Consider the following 20,950-nt stretch of genomic DNA (forward strand, 5'->3'; position numbering starts at 1 on the left):
CCCAGGACACAAGTACCATTCTCACCGCAACCAGCCTCAAGGTCACACAAAACCCCTCTTGCCGCGCGCTGTGCAGCTGCTGCAGGAACACAACGCCCTACTACGTCACCATGGCCGTCGGACTCGGAGAGACTATCACTGTTATTAACAAGAGCGGGAAGGTCGTGAGCAGTGTGAGTGCCCGATAAGCTCGCTAGCCCCCCGATAAGCCCCGTACTCGTACTGACGCCCCGCCCAGAGCAAGCACATTGTCAACGTCTTCAAGGAAGCCAAGGCCGCCTACCGTGAGCGCAAGGCGGAGATCAAGGCGGAGCGCGATGCCGCCGTGAAGGAGAAGGAGCTCGCCAAGGGCGTCAAGGCCATCCGCCTGGACGACGACGATGCCCGCTCCCAGGTCTCGCATCGCTCCAAGGCGTCCAAAGCCCACACCCATCGCACCAAGGCCCATGACCGGCCCGTGATGGAGCGCGGCTACAGCGACAGCTTCTACGCCAACGACAGCCCACGAAGCAGCAAACACCGCTTCGAAGCCGACCTCGCCGGCGATGCACACAACAAGGAGATTGCGAGGAGGAATTCCGACCAGGCCGTCCAGCGCTCATCGCAAAGCAGCAAGTCGCGATCCAAGTCAGTCGATATGGATCTCTGCTACGGCGACGTGCCCCCGCCGCTGCCCGACAAGAAGTACAACGACGTCGAGCTGAAAGAGAAGGCTTCCAAGATTGAGCTGCTCCTGGACGAGGCCAACTGCTTACAACACACGGCCACGGCCATGATCGAGAACCTGCAGAAGAATCCTGAAGCGCTTGCCGCCGTATCACTCACGCTCGCCGAGATCAGCGCTATCGTCGGCAAAATGGGACCTGGTGTCCTCATGACGCTCAAGGGCAGCTTCCCTGCCGTTGCAGCTCTGCTCCTCAGCCCCCAGTTCATGATCGCTGGAGGTGTCGCTGTCGGCGTTACCATTGTCGCACTCGGTGGATACAAAATCATCAAGAAGATGCAAGTGCAGAAGGAAGTCGACGCACCCCTACCTGAGCCGCAAATGGCGATGCCCATGCGTGCCGCTACCATGCCCATCGAAGACTCCAACAACCAGCTCGACGAGCTCGAGCCCCAGGAGCTCAGCCGCGTAGAGCTGTGGCGCCGCGGCATCGCAGACGTCGAGGCCAACAGCTCCGGCACCAGTGTCGACGGCGAGTTCATCACGCCCGAAGCCTCCCGCACCCTTTGCGCCGCCGGCGTACTTGACGAAGACGATCTCAAGTCCCGCCGCAGCACCCGATCCAAGAAGCACAGCAGCGAATCAAAACACAAAGAGCACAAAGAGCACAAGCACCGCGCACCGAAGTCCGAAGTCAGCGTCAAGACCAGCAAGACCTCCGACTCAAAACGTCCCTCCAGCAAGGTTGCCTCAAGTAAAGTCGCTTCCAGCAAAGTCGCCTCGAGCAAATCCGGCAAGGAGAGCAGCAAAGAAAGCAGTAAGACCAAGAAGAAGGAGAAAGAGCCTTCCGGCCTCAAGATGTTGTTCCGCGCCCACACTGTCGCCGTCTAATCCCCCACGGCCCTCAACCAAATCTCCTCTATCATAGCGTTTGGCGTTTCCTTCGTCCTCATCATCCTTCATCATCGTACATCAGCATTTAGCGTTGCTTTGCTTCCTCACGTTTATACCATCTAGACGACATTACATGGGCATATCAAGATCCCGTCGTTGGCCGCTTGCTTGCTTGCTTTGGAGTCTTCTGGGTTCGTTCGGCGCAGGGGCGAACATTAATGGGTCATGACTATCGCGAGTACTACGAAGATCGATTTCACGCTGCTTTTATGTAACGCATACGTATCAATTACACATTTACGGACTCGAGAACGAATTAATATGTTGACAGTTATTCCTCACAGTTACTCCCACCCCTGCCGCTCTTACACTGATCCCCTTTATCGATCCATGATCATGCATCACGCACGTCCTCTTGCACCTCTCCCCTCCCACTCCCCACTCCCACAAATCGCCCGGCGTACTGTCAGACCAACATCTACCCCTCCTTCGCCCAGAGTTCCAGCCTCTCCCCTTTCCCTCTCTCCGCGTCATCTGACACACCTAACGACCCCGTCGACCAAATTTATCGCGCATTTATCCTTTACGATACTCATTCAACATGTCCACCAGCGTATCAAGCCTATCCTTAAGCGCGAATGAGTAACGAAGATTATGTCGGCAGCAGAACGATTAAATCAAGCGACGACGAACATGGACATGAATAAGACTTTTAACGTAAAAGTATGGATAAGACAGGAAAGAGAAGGGATTTGCAAGAAATCATATTAGCAGTAGTTCGTGCGAGAAATACGAGTGTAGAGGAAAATTTCGAACTGTTGAAGACATCTACTGCAATGCTTGCTCGCTCGAGGCCGCTCATTGAGACGAACACTAATACTGCAAGCCGGAAGATGAGAGCTGGTGACTGAACAAGTCTTGCTCAATACTGTAAGTTGAGAGAAAACTATAACAGAAGTTCAGAGGTGTTCTCCAACCTCCCGGGCCCACGCAAGATGCACCGCTTGCAAGGCATCATCACGTGTATCCGGCCATTGCCCCTCGTTTCGTCGTTTGAACCTATCGATCTTTCGCCGTTTATGACCTGTGGCGATGGGAACATCCTCGCCGCCACTGTGCAGTGGATTACTTGGTACGTCGATGTCGATGGAAAGACGCCGCTGGCCCATGTTTCTCCTCATCTCTTCGACCTCTTCATTGCTGAGTTGCATAGACGTATCTTCGCACCATTCTCTGATCAAACGCCGCTTTCGACGGGGTAGTAGGTCTTTGAAGTGTTCTGGTGCGGTGGTTTCATCTTGAGCTGCTAGTTGATTAGCGTGTATTTCGGGGCAATCTCTTTTAGTTGCGCGATCACGCCGGTTTGCATCCGAGAGAGCTTGCGATGCGTCCTCATACTCTTTGTCCGCTTCCTTAAACTTGCCCGTCATATCACGGCACTTCTGAAGCCATATTGGGCCAAATTCTTCTTCAAGTTGTTGCGGTTCTTTTTGTAGGTCTGGGTGAGTACTTCTCCGATGGAACAAGAAGGCGTCTAACTCGGTCTTGTATCGGTCGCGGATTTGGTTGAACTCTACCTCCACGCGATTTGCCTCTTGCGCCTTTTGTGTATATCTGTCCCGCAGCATGATAAGGGGGTCTTCCATGGGGTAGTCTTCCCATGCGTTGTTCCAGGTATTTTCTGGGTCTTCAAACTGCTGGAGCTCGGTAGCTTTTCTACCTTTCGCTACAGCCGGTGTGTCCTTCCACTCCCCTAGTATCTCATCGTTCCAGTTGTCTTCGGGCCAATCATGGTATGATCGCTCGCAAGATTCGTTTGCATCCTCCACCAGGACTGGGGGCTTGTTATTAATACTGCTTGTACTAGGCAATACGCCTATCTTGACGAGTAGATTGCTCAGCAGAACCCATAGAGCGTCCTCGCTTGCCTTGGTCCGGTCTAGTACTTGCTCATGTCGAGCAACAGCTTTATCTTCTCGATCTTGCAAGTTTTTGATCTCTGCGTTGTTCACATCAATACGCTGGGCGTAATCGCCGCGTCGCTTTGTAAACCACTCCCGTCTTTCTGGGTCGTCCTCGCATTGGAACAAGACATCGAAATCTTTGATTGCCTCTAGACACTTGTCACTGTCCTGGGCTGCCGCTGTGTACTTTTGTTCAATGTCAGCGATGTCGCCACTGTGCCGTGCCCATGAAGAATCCGCTTCACGACGAGCTACTGCTGCAACGAGTATGGCGCGAAACAGTTCATACGTTGGCATGATGCTTGCGAATGGATTTGGCCCGTAACCGACCAATAGTAAGCCACTCTCAGCGTTAAAGTTTTGTTTCTGTATAATTTCTGGATACCACCAGGTAGGTCGGTAAGGGGGAAGATCTGGTGGAGGTACCTCATTGAGAGTCTCATCGTCCGCACTATACGATCCTGATGGAGATCCACCGTGGGCCCGCGTTCTTGAGTGGGTGTTCGGCGTAACGTCTGGTGCTAGTCCGGTTATCGCAATATTGTGTTCAATTGGTGGTTTGTACCGTGGATGAACCTCCGGTACTAAACTGAGAAACCGCCCAGTGGCTGGAGCTTGGTAACTGATGGCATTCTTCGTCTCTATGAAAGAGGGATGGATCTCAGGAGAGAGCCAAAGCCAGCTCGAGTCGATCTTGACCTTCTTTGACCAACGACTTGGCTGGTCTTCGAGTATGGTGTTTTCGGTCAGACGAAGAAACTTATTGGGTCGTTCTATAGAGTGGTGAGCACTCGTTCGATAGCCATTACCGGCGTACTCCTGAAAGCATCTTTTTCCATGAGTAGCTCGAGTCATCGCGATTCCTTTGGGGATCCTGGAAAGCATCTTAGCTACTTAGACGACCTGAGGAGATATTGCTGATGCATGATAGCGGGAGGTTTCAGCGTAAGTAGTTGTTCAAGATATCTAGTAACGCAGTACGATATTGGAACAGGGGACATGCGAGTCTCTTCTGATGACGATTTCTCTCAGTCGAGAACACATCTGTGTAGGAGGTGGTTTTCAATTAACGAGTAGTATACATCATGACAAAGACATGTTTGTTCTGACCCGGGCCCGCCATTGTCATCCCAACGCCTTTGTTCTCTGACTAGCCTATATGAGCTAAACTGGTATGTGTTGCACTCCGTGGACGCCTTCGGGCGCCGTGAAGAGAAGGTACGTGCGTCTCGCGAGATTGCGTCAAGATTTACAGTAAAGTGGGGGAATTGGTCAAGTAGCTGCAGCTGTAGTTGCACGCCGAGGCCAACATGCAATCACCCTATTGCATATGGACGGCCACCAGTTGAGTGATGAATCCCAACCAGCCTCTTCTCTCGCAACCTTGCTCGAGGAAACCATTCAACTCATTATGGCAAAAGGCGATGACACCAGCCAGCATGAGTCGGAGGCTGATAGCGCGCAGCATAACAGTCGCGGTGCACGCGGCCGCGGACGGAGAGCAAGAAACGGACGTCGTGGTCGAGGACGAGGCTCAGGACGGGGGCAAGCCGTACCACCCTTTGCTCAACAGGACCAACGACAGCAAGACCAGATGTTGGTTCCAAATGGTCATCCCGGCGCACCTCAACCTCCGCCTGCGCCACGCTTTACTCAGAGAAATAACCAAAGTGCCTATCAGACAGCCGGCAACAACATAATCAATTTTCATCGTGATGGGAATCCGAACGATATACCATTAGGACCGCGACGCCTTGGAGGCTCTACGTCGGATAGTCAGACCACTGGGATACCTCGACAGCCTACAACAGCCCCAACCTTGGACACTGGCCCAAACTATGCCGCTTTAGATTCATCTCGAGGAGCGGGAACTGGACGACCGGATAATACTGGGGATGCGTCACTGCCCTTACCACAACTCGAAAATGCGCTGTCTTACAGCAACTCGACCAACAACATCCCACCTCCGAGTCAGCGTGGGCCTCTCCGCTCACGCGTTCACAACGCGACATTTCAGAATGCTGTTCCCCAACCTCGTCGAGGGCTTGTTGGTGCGGCAGCGGGTCGGGTGCGAACACAAAACCGTACTCATGAACGCGAACCACCTCCTCGTTTGGAAGCAGGAGACTTTGTCAACTTCATGATGGTCAAGAGTAGTGTAGCTGACGCACGGACGGAACTCGAAGATGGAAAGGTGAAGTTCAAAGACAAGGGCGTATATCCATTGTACCCGAGCGATAAGGTTTGCGAGGAGAACGGTTCGCCATTGGGCGTTTACTGCGAATACAGATATGGAGTTGTTGTCGCTGTTTTCCATGGAGACAGTTTCCCAACGGCGACTATCATACCCGAGTTCACGTATAGTGGCGTGGGAGCATGGACCGATGGGGACGAGACTGTTCCCAAGCCGCCAGCATTTTGCGCAGAGCATATCGGCATCATGAACCGATCGCAGGTCGATGAACGTAGAGCCTACGAGACCACAGTTACTAATACGCGCGATCGCGAAGGACCCGGCAGTGCTAAGTACTCGCGCGGCACCACTGCTGCCCAGCCGAACCCTCATCCATACGCGCCATGGGATTGTATCGCAACGATTGATCGGAATTCTTCGCACAAACCAAAACGCAATAGTCTGTTGAAGCTATCCGGCTCCATTACGGTCTACGAAGACGACCGTATAACAAGGGTGGGAAAGCTAGAGAATGCAAGTAAAGATTTCGTGCGAGACATCTGGTTGAAGTTCATAGCCATCTCTACTCTCGGCATGGATGAGCGCCAGAACTTCGACTTCGGCAAATACAGCTGGCTGAGAGGTCTTGATCCAAACTTCCAAGGTCCCTTGCAGCTCTGGTCTCCCGAGTCTGATACTACAGGCGCTTTCACCCAAGACAAAGACAAAGACAAAATCTCTCCAGAAGATGGTATCCCGCCAACACTCACAGGATTGGTAGGAAGCACCCTGGTGGATCCTGAAGGTAGCTCTGCCAATGAAGCCAGAGGGAGTACTCTTGTGACTTTGGAGAACAGCCCTACTACTGAATTGGGAGGAAGCAGAACCGAGGAGGACTTGCGCGCATCTGAAACAAGGAAGCGAACAGCCGAATCCATGCTCGCGGCGTCACCTCAGGAGCTTGAAGGACAAAATTCTGCGGAAAATGATATCTCGAACCTTGAAGACAACGCTTCTGGTTCTCAGCCCGCGAACGCTGAGGACTCTCATGAGCCAGCGCACAAGCGACAGAGGACTGACACGGCTGTTGATGACAAAAGTGAAGATTTGGGGGGGGGATGGACTCTGTTGAGCATGGCGATCCTGGGAAGGGCGAGTAAGGCCATGAACTTGCGCGAGATTGAATGCAGACGGGCTGCGTGCTAGGTGTTCTTCGCATGAATGAACACAAGCGGAAGATAAACTCAAAGAAGGGCTTGTTGTAGAAGCAGTTGATGGGCGCAGAATTGTCGTGGCTTCATGTCTCGAAGTTGGAGAGCCGGGCAATTGAAGTATGACACGACGCGTTGCCTCAGTCGATGTATTTTTCGCGTGCGTAAGTCATCGGGAGCTTTATGAACGCAGCTGGCGTTGAGAGTGTAATTATGTATGATTTGTTCGTGATTTCGCAATCAATGTGCACGTCGCATCCACGTGTGTTCAGTGCCCGAGAGAATTAAGGAGGCTGGATGCAGCCTTGAGATCGTGACGTAATGATGACATGTCATCACCGAGCTAGACCGCAACGGCACTGAGAATCTATCAACATGATATCCGATACCTCGAAATAATCTTTGTTCACAAAAGCTCTGCAGTAGCAACCGCCTTCATTTCTTTCCAATCTAGTGGCATCTTGCGATCTACAAAGATGGGATGTGTGCAGACGTCGGAAGGTGTCGCCTCTGCTGTGTAGAGCCCAAACGCGTCGTCTCTGCCGAGCCAGCATCACCCAGACTTTGTCTTCTCATCAACCACTTCCGGCACCTCATGCTCTCCAGACTCAGCTGACTCACGGTTAGCAGCCATCGCCGTCTTCCTATCGAGCTATACGGGTCGTTAGCACACGCCAAACATCTCAACGACGGACAGCACTCACCCATCTGACCACAAATGCCCATCCAATGAAAGCAAAGACCACCACGATCATGGTGATGCTTCCTTTCTTCCAGTACGGTACATCCGTCGCCGGGTACATAACAATACCCCACCACGTGTACAGGATCAGACCACCCATAGCCATTGTATACACGGTCACACCCCTCACCGCATCGTCGCCCGTTCGCTGGCAGATGGTTGTGGCCCAGCCGTACATGATTGGGTTTACGATGAAACTTGTGCCACTGAGATAATGCGCTGTGAAGATTCCCGCGTCTGGAAGGTTTCGCACGAGCAGAAGCGATGCGGTGATGAGCTGCATCGCTCCACTAAAGATGATCATAGGCAGACGATGACCTGTGTGGTCGATGAAGGCTCCGCCCAGAATCTGGGAGACGATCGCAACAGCTTGAATTCCGAGAGGGTACGTGTTGATAGCGGTTTGGGAGAAGCGAGACTTGTTGTGCTTGAGCCAGAGGAGGAACATGCCCTGGAAGGCGAAGGCTTCGAGCATGGCGCAGACGACTGAGAACGTTGTGAGGATGTATCTGCAGAGGAGTTAGTATGACTTCCTGGTTTTGACTAACACGATAGGTATCTACTCACATAGTAGGCGTTAGGAGAACACGCTTCGCAAGGCTCTTGAACTCAATGTTGTGGGTGTCTGCTGTCTTAGGTGGTAGACGAGTCATTGCGAGCTGTCTTTCCGCCTGAGTGATGTATGAGACTCTGGTCGACTCTGGAAGATCCGGGAATGTGAACTAGGGTTACTATCAGTCCTCAGGCTCGGGTGCAAGCACCGACACAACTTACGAATCCGAAGAGACCAACTGGAATTCCCATGAGACCGTCTGAACCACATGTATCAGCAACGCGCGCGCGACGGCCCTCGAAATCGCTCACGTACCAATGATGAACACCCATTGCCAGCCCTTCAAGCCGCCTTTGCCTTCCATCGTCTGGTGCATTGCCGTCATCATGAGACCAGCGCACATACTCCCGACCTGCCCGACCGCAGTAAAGATGGCAGCCCGTTTGGCTATCTCGGAAGGCTTGCTGCGGGCATCGTGAGAATCTTCCCATGAAAAGGAATTCGATCGACTTACTACCATGAACCCATCACATACACGCTACCACTGTACAAACTGGCTTCGATCAAACCTTGGAAGAAGCGGACTGAACAAAGCTGTGAATACGTCTTGCACCCAGCTGAACACATGGTCAAAAGAGACCAGAGGATAAGAGTGAACGGAAGCCATATGCTAGGGCGAACTTTCTGGATGATGAGACCATGGGGTATCTGGCCGACAACGAGACTGCGAAGCTGTCAGCTAGAGTGCTATGACACACTGGCACACTGAACGGACCCCGCAGTGAAAATCGACAGCAAGATGCTATACTCATTGCCTTTGAGGCCGATGTCTTCGCGGAGACCAGCGACGTAGGCATTGGCGAAAGCCTGGCGATCCAGGTAGTTGAAGAAGTAGGCTGCGCAGCAGAACACCTAGTCAAGACAGTCAGATATCATGAGTTGTCGAGGTCTGCGACAGTGCCGACCATGATGAAGATGTCTAGTCACATGAAAGTTAGCATGGTTGTGCCATGGGGATAAAGATGCTCATACCAAGCTTCACAACGAGCTTCCTCTCCAAAACTTTCTTCGCATCGCCAGAGTCGCTGGCCCTGAGCCCTGCGCACTAGCATTAGCATCCAAACAGCCATACATTTCTGGAACCATAAATTCCTCACATCCTAAGGCACCCATCTTCGGTTTTGTACGTTGGTGGATCAGATAAAGCGACGATTATCAGATTGATTAGTCGTGGTACCAATCGCCCAGTTTTAATCCATCTGATAGCACCCGCGTGGGGCCAAGGCCTGGCCTCGGAGCCGGCGTATTGGCACGGAAGATTCTTCGCGCTTGATGATCGTCGACCGAGCATCGGCCCGTTGTTAGGGTGAAATAGGGCCTTGGCCTCGTGTCGAGACCGGGTGTTCTACCAAGAACATCACTCTGGTCCTTTGATCTGCTGATTTCCCAGTCATGATCCATGCTTACCGTTCCCGTTGAGCCCAGAGACTTGAGCGGATGGAGTCACTTCTCCATCACGGCGGTCGAGCTTTGCGTTTATGTTACGTTCTCCGCGGGGTGTGGGCTGCTTTGCGTTTATGTTACGTTCTCCGCGGGGTGTGGGCTGCTTAATGCGAGCGAGCAACCCTCAAACTATTCCTCACATGTTTCTGTCCCGACGGAGTGGTAGCTGGGTCTGGATTTGACACGATGCATATGCGTTTGAACAGAATGGCCGCGGTATGCGCGACACAGGGAACCATCACTATTCCATTCGCCAACTTCCTACCTGGAGAACGGGAGAAGCTGTAAAGCTGTTCATGCGTACCGGAGTAACCTTCGGTGAGCGACTCTCTGCCTGTGGCCCATTTAACCCGCGTTTTAACCGCGTTTGCTCAGACTTGGCCTTGAGCGTAAGCAGTGACCCTCTTCATGAAGGCAGACTGCCGCGTACACCCAGTGCTAGGTGAGCGGTTGTTGTTTATCTCTCATAAGACAAGATGTGAACGCGGAGAATGTTCAGTCGGGAAACAACCCATGCCAACCACCTGATCTCACGACAATCTGTAACGCTTGTCTAGATGAAGGCCTCACCTTAGTTCCCCCTGCTCTTCAGCTGACGAGCACACGGCCGCAAGGTAGCAACCAAAGCGCATTCGCTATACAACACACAGAACTTCTGACATCTTCCAGCATATACAGGCCAAGATCTCGTCATCGTCAAAGCCGACATAGGCTTTTCAATCTCTGCTCCCATGAAACGACAAAAATCGCAAATGTGGTCTTTTCTCCAATACACTCATCATATCATCACGAGCCCTAGTCACCCTCCTGGGTTCCCATGACAATGACGAGGTTTGCTACAGTGAGATACGTAATACAAAGCTTCAGCCCACAAGCTAGACCAACTTATCAGTTCTAGCAATAGGGCTACACTAAAATGTCTTCTAATGCTCAAGGGGGCGCCAAGCGTGGCCCCTCTCCTGTACCTTCCAAAGACAATGTTCCCAAACTTGTTCGCCCTAAATCTGATAACTCTGACCATACCGATCACCCTAGCGAGGAAGGTGACTCAATGTCGACTATCGAAACCACGAGCACTGAGAGTGTCGAATTTGATGATGAAGACCAACCCAGCGATGAAGAAAGAGGGGTGCCGATCGCAGAACCACATGATTCGCCTAGACACGTCGTCCGCGAGGGTGATGAAGGAAATGAGGGAGAGATCCGGGAAGCAAACCAGGAAGCGAACCCCGGGGGAAATCCAGGAGGAAATGAAGAACGCGATTAGGGATTCCCTCGCTGTAGACTAGTCTGGTGATGAAGCCAGGCTAGAGCTGCAACAGGCGTCAGACCATCATAATCACGTTCACGTAGAAGAAGAATGGTTTAACGGATAAGTACAAGAGCTTGGTGATCTTTGTAGTGCATTGTGCTATCGCAGTCTCTAACACATTGCTTGGATATATTTACCTGTTGACTATACCGGTCATACACACGTCTGACTGTGATCTAGTCTTCTATACTAATCCCCGTCGGCTATCATGCCACTCGTCTCAGCGTTCGCGACGCGGAGTCCTTGGACCAGAACGATCCACGCCACCTGGTCTCGACCAATCATCTTCTGAATCATACGGAGCATCCTCATATGGAAGACCATCACGCCTCCCGTACGAACGATCCCGGTACTCATCCATAGCGCCACTGTCACTATGCGGGGCGACGCGGCGGCGAGGTGAGCGAGATCGACGGTGAAGCGAAGTTGGTCCATATGAGTACTGCGGCGAGGTCGGTCGATACTCAGGCGAAGTTGGTCCATACTGAGGTGAGGTTGGTCGACAGTGAGACGAAGCTGGCCGATAGAATGGACTACGAGGTGCTTCATTGTCGCGTCGCTGTGGTAGTGGAATTGCGTTCTGCCCGGTTGCAACTGCAAGGCCTTGAGGTAAAGTTGGCCGGTAAGAAGGACTGTGACCGTAGTGTGGGTTACCTGGTCCCTGATCGTCGCGCCACTGTGTTTGTGGGTTCGCAGGCTGTGCGACTGGGACTGCGAGATCTTGACGTGGTCGGTCTTTCCGCTCCTTTTCCCCAAAGTCCATCTTTCCGATGACGTCGATGTTCTGCTGTCCACTCCCAGTGTTGACGTTCTGGTTGTACACTGGCGCTGTCATGCGCATGTGCGTATTGCCATGTGGGCCCTTCAATGTCTGACTGCGACCACCGGGCTTACCATCGCCGGCCGTCTTGTTGGTAACAGTATCATTGATCGAGAACTTCTGCTGTCCAGCCTCTCGGTTTAGACGATGCTCTGGCTCGGTAGGGATCTCGTACTCGGTTGGCGCAGCGCCGGTAGCTGAGGGTGGCGGAGGTTCAAATACGCCATAGACGTTGATGTTCTGCTGGCCAGACCCGCTGTTGATGTTTTGGTTGTAGATTGGCGCGCTGTTGGTGAGGAAGCTAGTGGCGAATGGAGCCTCGATCGACTGAGAATGGCCATGGCCGTGTGGACCATTCTGGGAGTTAGTGACGGTGTTTTCCTCTTTAATGTGACGGACACGACCAGACTGATCCACAGCCTCGGCTTTCTGTTCTATCTTCCTGGAAGGCGGTGGTGGTGGTTGAATAGGCTCACGCTGTTGGCGCTTTGACGGATTCGGGGCTGGTGCCGTAGAACTTGATCGCTTCCCACCGTTTCGCAAAACCATCTCTTTGCCATCGGCTTCGTTCTCCCCACCTAATGACATATCGAAAGGTCGAAGGCCAAACATCCTCCGAGCATCTTGAGCGACGCCCAACATGCTGTTGCGAACTTCCTGAGACTCTTTCCAAGCTTCCTTTTCGACAGCCTGGGTGAGATTGTTTGCATATGAGATCTCTATCTGTGTCGGTCGTCGGACTTCTTTACGGATTTTGGCTATCAAAGACTGTAGATGACCTTGATTAGAGGTGGGTTGGTTGGTCGTTGTACCCATTGGAGCCGCCATATTTGGTGTACTTCTGATCTGAAGCTAGGCTGTGTATCGAGTTGGAAGCCGGTTGATAAAATGCTGGCGCAAGGTTAGAGGAAGGCACCAGAAAGCTTTTCTCCTCCGTAGGCAGAAGCGTGAAATGCGAAGCAAGAGATTTCACTTAATGAAGTCCCCCCATTGTTTGTTCATCGAGTGTTTCCTTGTATCGATCTAAATCCACGTGCGCTTGTTGAGGTTGTTTGACCAGATGGTATAGAATGGTAAAGACCGAGTTGGCGTACATCGCGTTTGGCCCATGTCGTTAGACATGTCTCAACAGCGTTCGCCACACAGGTGTATCCATTGTTTTGATCCGCAGCCTAAGTTAGCGTTCACCGTATAGGAGTGCCGCTCGTGTGCTCCATTCGTATGAGTAATCATCAATGGACATCTCGTCGTTGTTGCAGGGGATATTGCAATCAGCGATAGTAGATTGATGAATGGAGATGGAGTGAAGGCTGAGATTTGGCAGGATCGCTCCGGAGATGGCGCGGAGATAAGCACACCAGCAACCTGGACTTCGCAGCACTACAGCATCCATGAGTTATAGGCCCCATAGCATTGATCGCGGGATAAGTATGGAGATCTCGCGCCTCGATCAAATAAGCTCTTGTTGCTCCTACCAGCCGCCCTTGCTGCATCATCGCCGGCTTTCCCAAACCGTGCCTTCCTCGCGACGTCATCCCCCCTTGTCCACCTCCGCACCTGCAGATCACCCCATCCTACCCCAGACGCGCATATCTACGCGACCATACAACGCCACCAATAGCTCGGCAAGGCTTCCAACGGTACCATTGCGTCTTAATCATTCGCCAGAGCCTCTTCAATAACCCTTGCCCCGCAATTACTCCGTCAATTATGCGCGCAGGCAACTTGTGATAACGGCGATTTTGCCGACTGACCATCTTTTGTGACGTCGGGGTCAGATCTAGCATGCTGCGTCTATTCGGGTGATATGATCCGGGTAGCGAGCGGTGAGGTATGAAGATGTAGGTATAGATGCATGGGCCCGGCGCACAAGGTACTCCAGTCTTCTTTGCATACCCCATCACCTCCATTGCGCGCGTGGCATCCCGCCACTCAATTCCAGTGGACGTGACAAGACCCCGTCCACGATGTTTCACACCCCCCATTTCAACTGGTACGGTCGCGGCTTTAAACTCCGCGCCGCCATAACAATCGCCTGCCAACTCGCCTTCGTTCTTTTCGGCTACGACCAAGGCGTCTTCAGCGGCATCGTCGGCAACGAAGACTTCCTGAACACTTTTGATCACCCCTCACCCGGTCTTGAAGGTATCATCGTGTCGATATATAATCTTGGTTGTTTTACCGGATGTATTCTCAGCTTTATGTTTTGCGAGAAGACGGGACGGAGGCTGGCTATGTGGATTGCTATGGTTTGGATTATCGTAGGTGATGCATGGCCGGTGGTGTGGAGATTACGGCTAATGAGAACAGGTCGGCGGCGCGCTCCAAGCGAGTGCGTACTCGGTGCCGCATATGATGGTTGCGCGGTTCTTAACAGGAATTGGGACGGGCATCGAGACATCAACTGTGCCTATGTACCAATCTGAACTCTGCGAGGCGAATAAGCGCGGTCGTCTCGTCGCGTCGGAACCGCTTTTCGTCGGCGTGGGGATCGAGCTGGCGTACTGGTTCGACTATGGGATGTCTTTTACGGAAGGATCGATTGCGTGGCGTCTACCAATTGCATGCCAGGTTATCTTCGCGATCATCGTCATCGTGCTGGTTTTTGGCCTCCCTGAGTCGCCCCGGTACTTGTATGCGCATGGTCGCCACGAAGAAGCGCTCCAAATCCTTTGCGATGTCTACGATGGTACGCCCGATGATCCGAAGATTGAGAAAGAGAACAGAGAAGTGCTTGAGGCTTTGCAAGTCGAAAGAGAGCATGGGGAGTACAAATGGTCGCAACTTCTCAAAAAAGATCGTGTGCAGACTGGACGTCGTGTATTGCTTGCCTACGGCGCGCAGTTCATGAACCAGATGGGCGGTATCAATTTGGTGGTCTACTACTGTTGGATGAAACTAGAAGCTTCTAGTTAGAGGGTAGGTTTGTGTTATAGCAAACACAAACACTACTTCTTAGGTACATAAGGGGGGTAGGGCTTTACTCTACTCTATCATCTCATTCTACATCAATTCATTGAGTTCAACAACTACATCACCTCCGTCCTAGAAGACAACGTCGGCCTTGACAGAAACCTCGCCCTCCTTATGGGAGGCGTGATCAACCTAATGTTCCCGATCGGCTCCCTCTTCCCAACCTTCACACTGGACCGCACCGGCCGGCGGAAACCCATGATGTGGGGCTCTCTCGGGCTCGGCTTATCCATGATGATGATAGCCATCCTCTTGAGCTTCCGGTCAGAGGGAGGCGACGTGTCGCAAGCCACTGCGTCCGCCAGTGTCGCTTTCTTTTTCACTGTAAGCAGAATTGCGTCGCATTAGGAATGCAAAGCTAACAAATCTTAGTACATGCTGGCGTTTGGTATGACAATGAACTGCATTCCTTGGGTCTATGTACCCGAGATCCTACCGCTACATGTACGAGCGAAAGGTACAGCTGTCGGGATCTCAGCAAACTGGATTTGGAACTTCTTCGTCGTCATGGTCACGCCTACGCTTCTCGATAGCTTGGCGTGGAAGGGCTACCTTATCTTCATGGCGCTGAACTTTGCGTTCATACCGCTAATCGTATGTATTCGAAACGATACCGCAACCTCTATTCGCTAACGTGTTGTGTAGTATTTCTGCTATCCTGAAACTGCCAATCTTACGCTGGAAGAGGTCGACTGGCTATTCTACAAAGGCGATGTCGTGAAGCGAAGCCGACGTATTGCGAAGGAAGGATGGGAACAAGCGGTTGGCACCGATCCTGCGACTATGGTGGAGACGGGTAGTGTGTCCAGCGGTAATAAGGCCGGACACACGACGGAGAAGGCAGAGCACAAGGTGCACTAGTCCTCATTGGCATTCCAACTGGGACGATGTGACTGCGCTCCTACACCATCGAGTACTTGGTATCAGTCATCATACTCACCTTTGATCAATGCGATGGATTGATGTCTATATCAAGCATCCGCATGCATTGCGGTCAAGAGACAAAAGACAAGCGAATGAGAAAGTGAACGTAGAACCAAGGAAAGGTGATATAGTCTATATGATGTGCGAACCTACATATCGTACAAGGTGGTGATGTATACTACAATGACTTCTCGGCAACCTTGGCGGCCTCGAGTCGTGACTTCATATGAGGAGCAGTGTGGGATCCCGCGCTCTGCGGCTTCATGATCTGGCGAAGGATAGCGCGACGTGGCATGGTAATTCTGCTGCAGAGAACGACCGCTCCAGTCAACAAAGCAAGAGCTCCAGCTTGATGTGCGGAAGCCAACCACGTAGGGACCATGTAGATCAGCGTGCTGATGCCGAGGGTGACCTGGAGAGTGACGAGATGGACCATGCCTTGGACGCCCTTGTGGGCATCCTTGGTAAGCTTAGTCCGCACACTCTTGCCGAAGCGAGTGTATGCGAAGAGACTCATGATGGCAGTGAAGGTAGTTGTTGCGAGCATGCGGTGATCAAGCTGAACGAGAGACGGGTTCTCGAGCATGTTGCGCCACCATAGGTCTGATTGGTCTGGGACGTGGCTGTAGAAGGGGTCGAATAGTTCTTTCCTGGGTGGGGTGAGACCCATACCCATCCACGGGAACTCGTTATAGATGAGACCGGCATCGAGACCAGCGACAAGGGCACCTGACATGGCAGTAGTGAAGACGAGAAGAGTAAGACCGAAGACAGAGCGTCTGAAGATGCGGAGTGCAGGGTGCTGCAGAGTCTTGATGGTCTCTGCCGCCTTGACTGGGTCGGCCAGCATGCGATTCTCTTTGAGAATAGAGAGACCAGTGTATACCATTGAGCAGTAGACGGTGAATGCAGCGCCCAGATGGGCAGTCAGGCGGTACTGGCTAACACGGGGGTGGCTACCAGGTTCAAAGAGGTCGTCCTTGAGCCCACTCTTGACCATCCACCAGCCGATCACACCCTGGAAGCCGACCATGCCACAGATGCCGACGAGCTTCCAGGCCATTGAGGGTGCTACCCTGCGACGTGCGATGAAGTAAGCGGTTGGTACGAGCATCGTGATGCCAATGACGCGGCCCCAGAGCCGATGAGCCCATTCCATAAAGTAGATTTGTTTGAAGTCGGCCATGTCCATACTCGAGTTGAGCTGGGCAAATTCAGGTGATGCTTTGTACTTGGTGAACTCGCTGTCCCATTCGGCCTGGCTCATGGGCCAGAGGGAGCCGGTGACAGGGCGCCATTCGGTGATGCTCAGCCTGTTCAACTTAGCAGGTGCGGTGGAGGAGGTGACGTCGGTGCCTACCCAGACTCTGTGAGACGAGTCAGACCACCAAACACGACTATACCGAAAACGCTCGCAGCACTGCCCAGCAGCCAGTATGCGACGCTCTTGGAGGTTGTCTTGGGGAAGCTGCTCGACTGGCTCTCAGTCTTGGTCGCAGCTTCCGCGAGTATCGCCCGTCCCGCATTCGATCCCTCGATGGTCGCGGTACTGCGGAGAGGCTGGGTGGATTTCCACCTCACCGATTGCAGGACGGAGGGTCGGGATGAAGATCGTGAAGCGGAGACGGCGGCTCGAATCGGCGAATTGAGGCATGGCCTGCATACGAAGAGGCGTCGTGAGAGGCGTGGAGCAGCAGTCCGCAGCTGCGGAAATGCCTGGAATATTGAAGCCATTACAGCGACATCTGGGGAGAAAGGAGGAAGTTTCAAGGGCAGCGAGTGTACATGTAATCGACTTTGACTCTTCGGTGGTTCGACGGCGCGGCGGCGCGCCAAGAACGAACCCTGCATATCCACGCCCGTTGACAGGCGGAAGCGACGACCCACTCCGCAGGTTCGCAACTGCATCACCGGACCCCTCCTAGTGAAGATCGCCATTTGGCGTCTGCCGTGCTGGCAGCGTGATGCGCCCAGCCTCCACCGTATTTTGCGACCACTATCTTCCCTTCTCCTATATGACTTTCACCGTCTCTCCATTGCGTACGTGACCATCCCGTGTTATTAGATCCGGCGTGCACTGCGTTACCCCACCCGCCCCGGTCGCATACCCAGCCGTCGTCGACCACCACGCCCCATGTACTTCCAAAGCAGCTTATAGCATAGCATGGATCCCGCCCATCAACCACCCACAGGTCACGGGAACAACAACCTCGATCATGAGAATGAGCCGCAGATTGGTGGATTAGAGCGCAACGAGACATGGCCGTTGGGCGAGGGAGAGCGTACAGAGGGCGGCGCAGGCTCGAGTAGTACCCCATACGTCAGCCTCTTCTCGCCCAATGTACCCGCCATACCACCATCTGCGCCGTCCGACGTCCCCGACAGTCCCAGGGCACACGTGAGCCACTCGAGGTCTCTCAGCTACTCGCGCTCGATGCCGTCACTGGCCAACTACTCCAGCATGACATCGCGTGCGTCCAGAGCTCACGGTCAAGAGGAACGACCGCCCATAGTTCAGCTGCAAACCCGGATAGACCAAGCCCAAAAGAGCGCCGATGATCCAAACACCCCGTTGGAAGAACAAGGCAAAAGGCGCACGACGTTGGACCTGATGCGTACAGAGCACTCTGTTCGCACCGACATTAGTAGGTTGTTTAGCGAGAGCGCGGCCATGCCTGGAACCAGGGCACCTTCCTACAACAACGCGACGGGACCATTGTATTTGCGAGGTGAGTATCATTATGAAATTCCCCTGTGTACAGGCTAACATTGTCAGTTTCAGGCGAAGCCATACCTCTTCCTGACCACCTTTACACCCGCGGGCTGCTCGAAGGCCGACACTCGGACATTACTATCATCGCCTTTGGCCAGCGATATCCTCTGCACCGCCTCATCCTCGACCGCGCACCCTTCTTCACGACCGCCCTCTCTGAGCCTTGGCTCGAAAGCCGGTCCAAGGAAGTCAAACTACACCCGGAAGAGATCGATTCCAGCATTACGCAAGCATCGTTCGAGTTGGCTATACGTAAACTTTATGGCGTCGACATCTCGAAAGAATTGGACGCTGAAGCCATTGGTCTCTTCGCGACTGGCTGCTGGCTAGAGATGCAGGACCTCATCGACTCTGCGATCGAATCCATACTGCGGCAGATGGCACCGGAGACGCTTGCCTACCTCATCCGCTTAGTCACCTCCAACTACTATGGCCGATCTGGAGACCGCATACTTGAGTCGGCCAAGGCGATGCTAAGTAGGAACGGTTGGGAAATGCCTCTTAAATACTGGGACGATATGCCCGGCGACATAGTCCGTGAGCTTGTAGGGTCTGACGGGTTCTTTGTGGATAGCGAGTGGGACCGCTGGGTACTTTCCAAGCGTCTTCTCGACCGCCGGCTACGTCAAGCAGCCATCGAGGCTGGCCTTATCCAGCGGGGACAGAGGCCCATCCCACAAGCACCCAACTCTCTTCGTCTCATGGCAGTTCGCTTCGACGGTGTTTATCGACAGAACGCCTTGACAACGGCGCATTCCTCGTCCGACGCGCAGGCTGACTGGCTTGCTCTCTACACGCTGCCGGACATTGAGCGCATACTCGTGTTGCTAGACGAAGGTATCCACTACATTCACATGGAATACGAGCAGCTTGAATTTATCAGGAACGCTCGCGACGTGTTTGGCCTACCAGTGATGCCCGAAAGGGTCATCTCCAATGCGCTATGGCAGCAACTGGCCCTCCGCCAGAGGGTGCTCAACACCGATGAGTCTGCTCAGGAGCTGGGTCTATGTCAATCAACTCCAGATCCCGAAGAAGCGAATGTGGCGACGAAGACTGGGAGCGAGCTCACTAACAAAGGAAAGCAAAAAGAGATGGCAGATCCTATCGACGAAGGCGACATCGAGTCGGATAGTTGGGACGGCAATGGCAAGCCACGGAAATTTTGGATCCCAAGCTCGGACTGCAACATTGTCTTGGGCAACGGCGCAGATCCTGTTGTTACGACATCCAACTCTTTTCAGCGCCATGCTTCACGCCTATCAGCTACGATACAGCCAGAGGATGCGCAATGGGCCACCGACTTTGCCTCTACTCCGTCGACATTGACGAACCCAAATACTCGCATGGACTTTGCCCAACGCCCAATCTCTGCTGGTGGCGGCAACGCTGGTCAGCCAAAACCAATCGCTTACACCGAATTTCCACCATTCCGCTTCTCGGCTGAGTTTCCTAATCCACGATTCCTCAAAGAGAAGAAGCGCGTCTATTCGAGGACGGTATCCTACGCAGGCTCTCTGTGGAACATCTACATTCAGAAAGTTCGCTCTGCCAAGAATATCCAGTTGGGTGTATATCTCCACCGTGCCAAGGAGCGAGAGGTAGATGAGGCTGGACATGTCAGTGGTCTCAGCCAACAGAACAACGGCTCGGTTGATGAGCGTATCGGCCAGCTAGAGCGCGAGATGCTCATGCGTAGTGACCGACGTGATCGGCGGCGCAGCACCCGAGTTCCGTTCATGGATCCTGCTGCTGAAGAGGATACCTCTGGCAGTGGTGGAGATCCCGACCCTGCTCTCGGCTCTCTGGGACTGCGCAACCCACTCTTCTCTAGCGGCAGTCTTGGTCGCCATCGTAGTCGTCTACCCACTCGCGGTATCCCACAATGGGGCTTCCAGAATCTGGCCTCTTCACCACCCCAAGACGGCGATACCATAGACTCTCCCTCCTTCGCTAACGCTCCCTACTCGCCATCCGAACACGACTCAGACCCATCCGATGACGACGACGAGTCAGACGCCGCCGCCTACATCAACCCCTCTCTGGCCTCTAGAGTACAGCGCAAAACGCGAGCCGTCATACCCGCACTCCCTCCCTATGTCGACGGCCGACCCACAATCAAAACCTATTTCAAGATCTATAGCCCATCTAAGGGCGGAAGGATGCTCAGCATCTACGAAAGCGCGCCTGACCGCTTCAACTTCAGTCAGAGCTGGGGATGGAAGAGCAGCACTTTGATGCTGGACGAAATCACGATCAATAACGGCGGAGATGATACCCTGGCTGGTGCCAACCCAGCTGCAAGTAAGAAGACGGATGGCAAATTGAGATTCATGGTTGTTATCGGCAATTTGTGAATGGCGTATGTGGGTGGAATGGTACCTATGGGATGGATTGGGATGGGTTCTGGGTTTTGGGGGTATGCATCAGCGATGGGTGTTTTG

At 53.2% G+C, this 20,950-nt stretch overlaps 8 protein-coding genes across 8 annotated transcripts; 4 read left to right on the plus strand and 4 right to left on the minus strand.

The window, feature by feature from the left end:
* Window positions 1-110: 110 nt before the first annotated feature.
* Window positions 111-1,555, plus strand: J4E86_000197 (uncharacterized protein; the record flags this gene model as incomplete). Its single annotated transcript, XM_051440773.1, has 2 exons — window positions 111-173; window positions 239-1,555. 2 exons carry the CDS (start codon window positions 111-113, stop codon window positions 1,553-1,555), a joined length of 1,380 nt encoding a protein of 459 aa, XP_051306944.1.
* Window positions 1,556-2,517: 962 nt separating this feature from the next.
* J4E86_000198 (uncharacterized protein) lies at window positions 2,518-3,819 on the minus strand (the record flags this gene model as incomplete). Its single annotated transcript, XM_051440774.1, has 1 exon — window positions 2,518-3,819. One exon carries the CDS (start codon window positions 3,817-3,819, stop codon window positions 2,518-2,520), a length of 1,302 nt encoding a protein of 433 aa, XP_051306945.1.
* Window positions 3,820-5,665: 1,846 nt separating this feature from the next.
* J4E86_000199 (uncharacterized protein) lies at window positions 5,666-6,901 on the plus strand (the record flags this gene model as incomplete). Its single annotated transcript, XM_051440775.1, has 1 exon — window positions 5,666-6,901. One exon carries the CDS (start codon window positions 5,666-5,668, stop codon window positions 6,899-6,901), a length of 1,236 nt encoding a protein of 411 aa, XP_051306946.1.
* Window positions 6,902-7,459: 558 nt separating this feature from the next.
* Window positions 7,460-9,374, minus strand: J4E86_000200 (uncharacterized protein; the record flags this gene model as incomplete). Its single annotated transcript, XM_051440776.1, has 10 exons — window positions 7,460-7,558; window positions 7,611-8,157; window positions 8,216-8,370; window positions 8,423-8,460; window positions 8,517-8,665; window positions 8,716-8,925; window positions 8,977-9,113; window positions 9,167-9,180; window positions 9,234-9,299; window positions 9,359-9,374. 10 exons carry the CDS (start codon window positions 9,372-9,374, stop codon window positions 7,460-7,462), a joined length of 1,431 nt encoding a protein of 476 aa, XP_051306947.1.
* Window positions 9,375-11,205: 1,831 nt separating this feature from the next.
* J4E86_000201 (uncharacterized protein) lies at window positions 11,206-12,664 on the minus strand (the record flags this gene model as incomplete). Its single annotated transcript, XM_051440777.1, has 2 exons — window positions 11,206-11,648; window positions 11,671-12,664. The coding sequence occupies 2 exons, from the start codon at window positions 12,662-12,664 to the stop codon at window positions 11,206-11,208; spliced, it is 1,437 nt and encodes a 478-aa protein (XP_051306948.1).
* Window positions 12,665-13,803: 1,139 nt separating this feature from the next.
* Window positions 13,804-15,670, plus strand: J4E86_000202 (uncharacterized protein; the record flags this gene model as incomplete). Its single annotated transcript, XM_051440778.1, has 5 exons — window positions 13,804-14,097; window positions 14,147-14,710; window positions 14,813-15,133; window positions 15,182-15,403; window positions 15,455-15,670. 5 exons carry the CDS (start codon window positions 13,804-13,806, stop codon window positions 15,668-15,670), a joined length of 1,617 nt encoding a protein of 538 aa, XP_051306949.1.
* A 241-nt stretch (window positions 15,671-15,911) lies between these two features.
* J4E86_000203 (uncharacterized protein) lies at window positions 15,912-17,467 on the minus strand (the record flags this gene model as incomplete). Its single annotated transcript, XM_051440779.1, has 2 exons — window positions 15,912-17,046; window positions 17,094-17,467. The coding sequence occupies 2 exons, from the start codon at window positions 17,465-17,467 to the stop codon at window positions 15,912-15,914; spliced, it is 1,509 nt and encodes a 502-aa protein (XP_051306950.1).
* A 430-nt stretch (window positions 17,468-17,897) lies between these two features.
* On the plus strand, window positions 17,898-20,863 carry J4E86_000204 (uncharacterized protein; the record flags this gene model as incomplete). Its single annotated transcript, XM_051440780.1, has 2 exons — window positions 17,898-18,462; window positions 18,510-20,863. The coding sequence occupies 2 exons, from the start codon at window positions 17,898-17,900 to the stop codon at window positions 20,861-20,863; spliced, it is 2,919 nt and encodes a 972-aa protein (XP_051306951.1).
* Between the last annotated feature and the right edge of the window lie 87 nt (window positions 20,864-20,950).

Source organism: Alternaria arbusti (genome assembly GCF_024043155.1).
Source record: "Alternaria arbusti strain BMP 1465 chromosome Unknown scaffold_1, whole genome shotgun sequence".
In the NCBI taxonomy this organism is placed as follows: Eukaryota; Fungi; Ascomycota; class Dothideomycetes; order Pleosporales; family Pleosporaceae; genus Alternaria; species Alternaria arbusti.